This window comes from Nyctibius grandis, chromosome 5 (genome assembly GCF_013368605.1).
Source record: "Nyctibius grandis isolate bNycGra1 chromosome 5, bNycGra1.pri, whole genome shotgun sequence".
In the NCBI taxonomy this organism is placed as follows: Eukaryota; Metazoa; Chordata; class Aves; order Nyctibiiformes; family Nyctibiidae; genus Nyctibius; species Nyctibius grandis.
Genome location: NC_090662.1, coordinates 29,554,784 through 29,564,870, shown reverse-complemented (window position 1 = coordinate 29,564,870; position 10,087 = coordinate 29,554,784). Strand labels below are relative to the sequence as shown.

General features: G+C 37.1%; 1 protein-coding gene across 1 annotated transcript in view; it reads right to left on the bottom strand.

The window, feature by feature from the left end:
- Positions 1-1,874: 1,874 nt before the first annotated feature.
- Positions 1,875-10,087, bottom strand: part of ASZ1 (ankyrin repeat, SAM and basic leucine zipper domain containing 1) — a 42,473-nt gene continuing 34,260 nt past the window's right edge. Inside the window, exons 10-13 of the mRNA XM_068402148.1 lie at positions 9,855-9,967; positions 4,668-4,773; positions 4,119-4,232; positions 1,875-2,021 (exon numbers count right to left, since the gene is read on the bottom strand). Of these exons, the coding sequence (XP_068258249.1) occupies positions 1,875-2,021; positions 4,119-4,232; positions 4,668-4,773; positions 9,855-9,967 (480 nt within the window). The remainder of the gene's footprint in view (positions 2,022-4,118; positions 4,233-4,667; positions 4,774-9,854; positions 9,968-10,087) is intronic.

Genomic DNA, 10,087 nt, shown 5'->3' with positions numbered 1-10,087 from the left:
TGGTAGGAAATACATCTCTTGAAATGGAAGCTACTTTCAGTGTCCTTTGAAGTGGCTTCATTAATGTAAATTCTCACCGAAGTGGAGAATTAAGGAATAGTGAGTCTAAGTAACAAAATCTTTTAAAGGTCAGGATCACAGAAATCTTACTAGTGGTTGAAACAATTCCACTTAACTAAAGTGCAAGTACATGTTAGAAACATAGTATGAATACAATGTCTGCCCACTCTGCCCAAAAAAAGAAAAAAAAAAAAGAAAAAAGGAAAAAACCCTCAGCCAACAGAAAAACCCAAGAGGTGTTATGTGTCCAACTTCTACTTGCAGCCATCCCACCACTAGGCAACTGCATCTGAACTGTATTTTGAGCTAATTAGAGAAGGAGTGCTGTGTATATATAAGGTTGCATGTGTATGACAAAAAATATCAAGAAACAGAGAACTATTTTTTAAGTATTTCCTTTTCTATACTTTGCTGGTTCAATTCAGCATGCTGATACTATGTGCACTTCTCCACTTCTGCTGGTAGATGGTGGTGGTGGGGAATACTGCTTAATCCCCTCTGACCCACAGTTGGGAACTGAATAGGAAAAAACACAACTTATGTTGTCTTTGCCTCTGGCCTCATCACTCTGTAGGATGTTCCTTGCATTGAAGGAGAAACCTGGGAGGAAAGTAGGTAAAACAACTTCAGTAACAAGGAAACATACTAACACCCAACCTAGTTTTCTAAAACAAAAAGCAGAGAACAACTGTGACAGCAATTGGAGTAGCACTCAGGTTTTTATCTTCTCATTACTAGTCTCTTGAGGGAACAAAGATTAAGACTCCACATAACATCTCTGAAAACAGAGCGCGCTAAAGCATTACACACCCATTGAAGCTTATGTTTTTTTAGACTCCTTCTGTTTTATTTTGATAGAAGAATGTCTCTTCAGAAATATTCAGCATTTTTACTGAACTCTGCAAAAACATAACTGACTTGAATTAACTTACCCCAATTCCCTTTTTTCCAACATAGCTGGTTTGGTAAACAGGTGAAAAACAGATATTAATATTTCACTGCAGAATTAAAAACACCTTTTTAAGTGGAGAAAATATTAAGAAAAAAATTACTCTAAGCATGAAGCTGTTGTAGCGCAAGACCAGACCAAGAAAAAACATGTTGCTATGCCTTCTAAGTTGCTTGCATTCTTATAGTAAAGGACTGCTATAATCCTTTTAATAGATGTGATGAAACTCTTAATAGAGGTAAGTATCCCTGAGGAAACAGATTTCAGGCATAATTTGAATATCATAATTCAGTGGGAAATGACTTTTCAGGCAATGTGTAAACAAGATCTCCACAGTCCTGTGTTTGTGACAAAGAAAAAAAAGTACACCTCACCGGGAAGTTTTTCATATGATAGATTTGTATGAAAAACTGCAAGAGAAAAGATCTTTATCAACACAAAATTGCATAAGGTACTTAAAATATTTTAAACCATCCCAACTCCCAAAACACATACAAACATGACAATCAGAATTATTTGCTTATGTTCACCTCTGAACAATAGCTAAAGGTAAAAATGAAACTAGTAATTAGTAAGCAATAATTACAGCTTTATGCCAGAAAAAGAAAATCAGCTTTGACAAGATTTTAGACCTACAATCTATATCAAAAATAATTTTGAAAATAAAACTCTAAGATACATTTAAGTAGCAGTTTTAATTTCTAATAACTTTATTTCTAGATCAAAGTACTTACTGGACGCAAATATTACAGATATGATGAGAAACTACACAAATTTTCACATGACTTCAGCTCAGCTGCATATATTGAACAGAAGCATAATGCAACCAAGTTTTCCAAAAGGATTCATAACACTAAACTTAAAGTCAGGTTTTCTTTACCACTAACTTAGTTATAAACAAGAAAAAAACAAAGCCAAACAATGTTACCGCTCCCATTTTTACTAGTCTTTTTTCCAATGTGGGTGCTTTTTCTGTAAGTTTCACTCGGCTGGGGTCATTCATCTGTTCATGCTGAGGCAGATGTTAAGTTCATGTAAAAAGTGCAACGAGGAAAAAAAAGTTAGTGCGAAAGCTTAAGTATGGGATAAAGCACCCAGTCCTAAGAATCTGCATGCATCTAGGATTATCTTATTTCTTTCTCACTGTCTGTCTGTGCCCTACTTCAATTGAAATAAACGTGTGCGAACCTTCGTGTTATCTGATGCTCAATCAATCTATAATATATATTAGAAAAACAAACTGTTTACAAACTTAATTCCTCAGGATTAAAACACACTGCTAATAGATGCTACAGAAATCTAATAACAAAACATTTAAACTCCAATTGTCAAATATTTTAACCAGAACTTTTGCCATTTCATTACTAAAACAACTGTTTATTAAAACAGCAAGTTAAATGTGTAACAGATTAGATTTCCTTGAAATCAAAGGGACAGTGGAAAGTACCTTACAAGGGCATGCTCAAATACATGTTGAAGCTGAGTGGAGCCCTGTCATGAAGCACAGCAGGGTTAGGTTCTGATTCCCTACCCTAGTTTATAACACTTGGAAGGCCATTGCATTTACCATGCTTTCAAAAATTGTATGCTACAGACATAACCTGTACTGCTGGCAAAGACTTGTAATGACTAAGCTTAGCAAACAGTACTGAAGATTTTAAGGGAATTTATACAAACTTATTATCATAGAATCATAGAGAATCATAGAATGGTTTGGGATGGAAGGGACCTTAAAGATAAGGTGGGACCTTAGTTCCACCCCCCCTGCCCCAGGCAGGGACACCTTTCCACTAGACCAGGTTGCTCAAAGCCTCATCCAACCTGGCCTTAAACACTGCCAGGGAGGGGGCAGCCACAACGTCTCTGGGCAACCTGTGCCAGTGTCTTACCACCCTCACAGTAAAGAATTTCTTCCTAATTATTATCTCAGAGTTTAACTGTTTCACTTAAATTGGTACTTTTTATAACAAATGTTTCGGTGCTCTACTCATTTAAGAGTGCCCCACCATAAATTCAGTAGCATAAAAATGTTTTGTGTTAAAGTCTTCAGTAGTGAAATTCACAAAACACTACAGTATTTTAACAGAACAGGAATTACATTTTTGAAGTAATTAGAAGGCTAATGTTTAACACCTCTGTTTAACACTGGGTACAGAGCCACCGAGCTTCATCTTGACAGCTATAAAACCTTAAGTACAGATGACAGCAAAGTCAAGTGGCACCTAACTCGAATCCCTCCCCCCAGCCCTTATTACTGGCCTGCATGTACAGGAGGCAAATATATATATATAATTGATTTCTGCATATGCAAAAAAAGGAACACAAATAGCTAAAAAGTTCTTTGCCACAACCTCAATCTACCTCTTAAATATATTTGGTGTCAAGTGATTTATTGGGAGAAGGCTGTTATATTACATTAAATTTACTTGAACTACAGGAAATTGCATTAGTAGCATTATACTCAAGGTCTGAGTTCCACATGGCTTCGTTCAGCAACAGATTCCTTTCTGACACTGATGCTCCATTTACTCTATCCCAGCGGCCATTCCTTTTACTAGCCTATTACTTAAAATGACCCCATCTGACAAGAACGTGTCATTGTGTTGGTTTGAGAATGACTGATGTGGTGCTAACATCTAGCCTTGACCTCTCCCACCCTCTTCTTTTGTCACTCTGCAGAGTTATCTGGGATGCCTCCCATTCAATCCATAAAACTAGTATCTTCCTTGTGAGTCAATAATTCTAAACAAAAGATTCCTCAATTAAGAAGCAAGAGTGTAAGTATTCAGAGTGGCATTTATGCCACAGTGGTTGTCCAAGAGCACAGGGATACGTTCCAGTTTCACTTAGTTCTTTCCTATGGTTGAAAGAAAAAGACTGACTGTGCCTGCCTTTGGAGACTGTCCATGCTGCTGTGGAATATTCTAGACTATTTCTAATTCTGTCCATGGAAAGGTGGAAGGGGAAGAGGTAGATGCAATGTCCAGGCTACAGCTAAAGAGCCTGTGCCAGGCCAAGGTACAAAACATTTCACTGATGGATGTCACAGTGGAGGTTGTAGACAGAAACTTGTACACAATGTTTAATAGCCTGACTCACACATACTCACCTTCTCCAGCAGGTCCTTCAGTTTGGTAACTTCTTCTCCCAGCTTTTCAGCACTGCAAACCAAGTCTTTGCAGACATCAAAAAAACTTTCAGTCGGCGCCCACTGCAGTACTATCTGTTAATAGTTACAGTTATTTGCCAGAATTACTGTAGATTATAATTTAATATTCTTTAGTTAACATATCATAAAAGACAAGTGTCAGAAAAAGTTTATAAGTGCATTTATGCTGGGTTTTCATTGTACGATTTATGCACAACATGATCTACTACTCTCTATCAGCCTTTGTGGGAACCTGTTGTCACTTTAACTCCCCTATCAGCAGGAACACGAAGAAACAGATCTATCTCCTTTAATTGGGTGGCTTAATTCTTTGAAATAAATTATTGAAAAAAAGTATCCTTTAAAGAAAGAACATGGGACAGTTCTATATAACTGTACAATAATCAAGATGGTTAATGAGTATTCATATTTTTCATTTTACAAAGTAGAACAATATTCTAGAATAGAATAATATACTCTAAATCAATCTTTCTTTCTTTGGTTGAATACCTTGTGAGAATTTTTGATGAAATGATCATTCACAGTCTGCACAGGAACAGTCAGCTTACTACACTCTTTATTCAACTTTTGAAGAAACTTGAGCAATTCATCTCCACTACAAAAATAAAATGGTATTCCATTATTTGTTAAAGGCTGTAACGTTTTGCAAGCTAAATATTATCTGTGCATTTCCAACACTGGCTAGGGAGTGAATCAGACATGCAGTTTCATTGCATAAAGCAAAAAATAACCCAGTGTCATTTTAACACAGGGTAGTTAAACACTACATTTAACATCTTAGCAAGTTTTTTGTGTTTTTTTTTCCACCCCCTCCTTTTGAAAGGACAACAAATCATGAAGTTATCTGGAATATTCAGCTAGTAAGACACACTGAAAGCTGAAATAGTGTCACCCAAAAGCTTTTCGGAAACATTCTATTAACCTTCACTTCTGTTTCTAACTCTTATCAACCCTGTATTATCAATGAAAACATTTAATTACCTGCTGAATGAGTAATTTTGTAACACTATGCATAATAACTGCAACACTCTTTTTGTGTGCAGGTGTGCATACAGATCATAGTCTTGCAACACCAGAAACAGAGAATTTATAGTATATGTTGACATATCATTATTCCCAACCTGCAGCTTACATTCTTGGGGAAGACATGGGGGGGGAAAAAAGTTCTGGTTTGTACTTTGGAGCTAGGAGTGAAATGACCAGGTTAGAGTCATTTAGTCTCCAGCATAGTGGAAGAAAGAAGAATCCAATAATACTGACTTGGCCCCTGGATCTGGAAATACATTCCTCAAAGCCTAAAATATCTGAGGTTATCTACTTTGAAGAAAATTTATACTTAGTGGTCAAATACAAGCAGGAAGACAACTCTGGAAATTAGTTTGATCAGTATTGCCAAAGAGTAGAGAAAAGGATAGAAAAAATTAACAGACTAATTTCAATGCTAAGCTTCTAGAGTCCACGTGACACTCAGTCAATTTGTTTTACTGTAAGCCTCAGAGAGTGTTAGTTATAAGCTGTGGTGCTGGCCAGAAAGCTGTTGCCATTGAACGGGCAGAGGAAAGGTGGGCAAGGAAGATCATCCATTTGTTTTTACAGAGTGAGCTCTCAAATCCTGAAACTCCTGAGAACTGCCTGTATCTCCAGTACAAAAGTTTCCACTAGCTATAAGCCATTCAGATGAACAACAAGCAGGGCCAAAACAAAAGACAATTTTAAGTTCCTATTGCAGAACTTCCCATTATATTTTCGTAAGGATCCAAATAAATTAATTCGGACTCCAATGTTCCTCTTTTCCCTAGGGCAATCTGCTATTAAACCCAAATGCAATGTACTCACACCCTCTTACTTGCTGCTGCTTCTGATGGCAAAAAGGGATACATGAAATTTGCCAAACAGCAAAACTAAGCTGTGTGCCAGGGTGGTGCAAGTATCTAAACAGAGACTGAATTTAGCCCTTAGAGTGTTTTCCTTCAACTTTGGCACAAGATTGTAAATGAGCAACCACTGCTCAGGATAGCTGTGATTTGCAACACTGCTGAACTGTTAAGACTTTAACACTTAAACCAGAAATGTATAGAAGCATCAGTAGGGATGCTGGACGTTGAAAAACAAGCCTGTTCATGGTTTTTATGAAGATGGGGAAGTAAGAAAGCTTATTAACTTGTTTTTATAAAATAAATTACTATTTATTTCAGAACAATATAACTGAACTGAATAGTTAAGGCAAAAAACCAAACACCAAACAAAATAATCACATCTGGAGATAGTCTGACAGTTTCTCCCTTGTTACTACAGTCAAGCCACTCTCATGAAAATTTCCTTCTACTTAGATAACTTTTTAGCTGGCTAGGATCAGTTATGGCACCTTCTGTGTTTTGTCACAAAGGAAATTATTTTTAGGAATTCTGGAAAGATTCTCAGCAAAAATAAAGTATGTTATGGTCATGAAATGGGAAGAAAAAAAAGGAAAAGAAAAACATATACACTTCTCATACTTTTTTATTATACTAATAGAAGTTCTTAAAAAAATTTTCATATGATTTTGTGTCTGTTGCAGTGACATGTTCTTATATTTGCAAATGGAAATAACATTTTCAAAAAATAATCACTTTTTAAAAGAATTAATGGTTGTCAAAACACCAGTGGCTAAACAGTGCTAGACACTCTGAGTTTATAATCAATCAGTTCAACATTTTTTACTATGTTAGTTTTTCTATGACTTAATGACTGATTTTCCTTCTCACAGAATGACTTTGAACAAGTGGGAAGTAAAATCTTTATATAACAGCATGTAAACATAGCCTATGATTTTAGTCTCAAGGTCAGATTCCTAGAATACATGTCAAGCCATTTCCTAGAAAACTATGCAGTGCTTGCCATAACTGCAATGCTGTCATATGTTGTGTACTTCAATCTTTATTCAATTAATCATTTTCTGGTTTTGAGAACTACGTATGATCTAAAGCCATACTGTACCAGGAATTCCATATGTCACTGGTGTGTGAGACTGTACCGGACATCACGTGGGTTTTTTATTGTATTTGGCCATACATGCAGTGAACTGTTAACTTTTTGTATTTCTTCACTTATTCCCTCTGTTCAAATTTTTAAGCTTTTTACTTGAATGCATATACTAAACACTACTGTGGAGCAATCTGAAAAAAAACATACATTTCTAGCATAAAAATGCATGAAGCTTAAACTGGGCACGGTCCTCTTAAATTGCAGCTAATTATCCCTTGCTGAGGAGTCAACATCCTCTTCTAAAGGTGCCTAACTTGGACACCTAGACGCATGGCCTACTACCTCAGCTCAGCAGCAAAGCCTCTATTTTGATAGGAACGGCTCAAGTGCTGTCAGAGTATTTATGGTGTATCCTTATCATACTGGTTTGTACTCTCTTGCATGCTGGAACTTTAGTTCTTCAGTCTTACAGCACACATACTAGTTTGCACCTGGATTCTCTTCTGGAAGTACACAGGTACTCGTTTTGATGGAGAAATCTCACAGACTAGAAGCAGCACCAAAGTCCTGTATTAGGAAACGAACACCCTGATCTCCCAGCCCACCTCAGTCTTTCAAGAGCTTCCCCAAATGCCTTGCATGTCCTCCCCCATCCCACAGCTCAAACTTGGCATTGTGCTGCAAAAATGTACCTCAAGCAGGCTGCAAAGCCTCTTTTGTCTAAATACAGTAATGGATACAGATACAGGCACAGTGCCTGCTCACATCATGAGCAATCAGTATATATAAGAATGACTAGATGGGAGTGGAGTACATACGAGACAATCTGTGACCAAGGCACAAAAGACAATGCTCTGGCAGGACGACATCATGACATGACTGCTAATACACAATGTCAGTGTGATTCAGCTGCCTCCAAAGGACGGTGACATGTACAGAATGAACTTGAACCCAAGCACATTCTTTAGTTCAATGAGCAACATCACTAATGAAGAGCCTAGCCTTATAGTACCCAAATAATGCAGACAGCTCTCCCCAGTATTTTAGAGAGCGAAGAAATATCTAACAGAGTAGCAGCACAGCTGTCAGGTCACTAGTCAAGAGGGAGATATACACACTTAAAAGAGGAACTGAACCCTTACTTTTCTAGACAGTAGAAAGTTATTTAATGAGTAGACGGAATGCAAGGAGTTTTTTCCAGCCAGGCCACTGCAAATAAGGCAACACAATGCTAGGCAAATGACAGTGGGACTGAGAAGAAAGAAACAAGCACAGAGAACCTAACTTACTAGTGATGCAGCTATGGTATCTCCAAACCAGTCTTCTCTAAGTTAAACACACGCAGTTAGACTGACTAAAGCCTCTAAAAGGCAAGCCACAGTTTTCTGCCTGAGTTCATTTCTAAAACTTTTGCAATTAAAATATCAAACTAATTCTATTTTCAGAAGCAATTCTTCCATAGTTCTGGGAAGTAAAAAGAGGAAAGATATGAGCACAGAATCTGAATTCAAGTCTAGGTGTCTCTTCTGGAAAAAATTATATTTACACAACAAAACAGAGGATAAGAGGGTTAAGAAATCTTAAGACACCTTTGCACTTACTATAGCCTTCATTCTTCTTTTTGTGCTGGATGTGGAAAGTGCTCTACCAGTGCTTAGGGGATTGATGAAGTTTAATAAGGTTGCTGAGGGATGTTCCTCTCAGCTCAGGCCTGGATTTCACGGGACTGCACAAGACTATACTAGAAGTACGAGAGGTATTGCAGAGCTGATGCTTAAGACTGTAAGAAAGAAAACCAATAATGGGAAAAATACCAAGCTGGAATGGAAGTTTGAAGGAGTAACACTTTCTTAAAAAACAGTTTCCTTATAAACCTATTTCTACCGACACAGATAATTTATGATAAGGGAAATATCTTATGAAGTTCTTAATTTGTAACATAAAAAAATGAAGTCTTTAGAATCCAGTTAAAACTGCTTCCAACGGCAGAGGAAAACAAGGAAAAAATCCTGAATCTATACAGAAGTCACATTTATACTTTAAGATAGACATGTACAAGTAATTAATTTATTAGTTGAAAATTAAAGCCCTATGCAGAAGTTACATGCATCTCTCCCTCCCACACATCTTTTTGTTGCATCTTACAATCAGACAAATTTGACCGCAAGACTAACAGAGCCTGCCTTGTCTACAGACACAATGGAGAATTACAGAGACTACATCATGTGGGGTTTGTAAGGGTCCATGATGCTCTTGAAGCATGGGGAAGCAAGGAGGGCAAGACCCTATTTCCACGGAGAAATAACAAAATCTGCTCACTGAAGCCTATCAGAGAAATTAAAGAATGAGTTAATGATACTGGAGCCCGAGAAGCCAGTTTCATATGAACTCAAGGTAGTGAAAACCCTGCACAACAAGGCCATGAAATCCTGCCTGAGGTACAAAGAAAGAATTCACCACTCAAAAAGATGGCCAAAGTAATAGCATATAATGGCAATATAACCCATAAACAGATTCCTACAACAGCAATCTATGCTTCCAACCACCTTTGTACAAAACACACCTACCACAACGCACCAAGTGGCATACTCTCATGGTTGTTATGCATGGGATAAGGTGTGAGAGAATTTTACCTTTGAGCTATAGAAAACAATGCAGTCACCTTAAATAGTTCATATTTCACTTCCATTTCCTTAGATATACAGTTAATACCTCCATTCCAGCTTCATCACTTCAGGGAGGTCTCCAATTCTTATTTCTTCCACTTGTAGCTCGTTAATAGCATCTTGGAGTTTCTGTTGATCTCCAGGATTTGTAATGCCAATCTAAATTTAAAGAGTAATTCCAAATACGATTTAATTTTAATACTTATTAGACATAACAGTACAATACCATTTATTGTGCAAGCTTCTAATTATTAAGAGTCAAAAGAAGTTGCTTTTAAG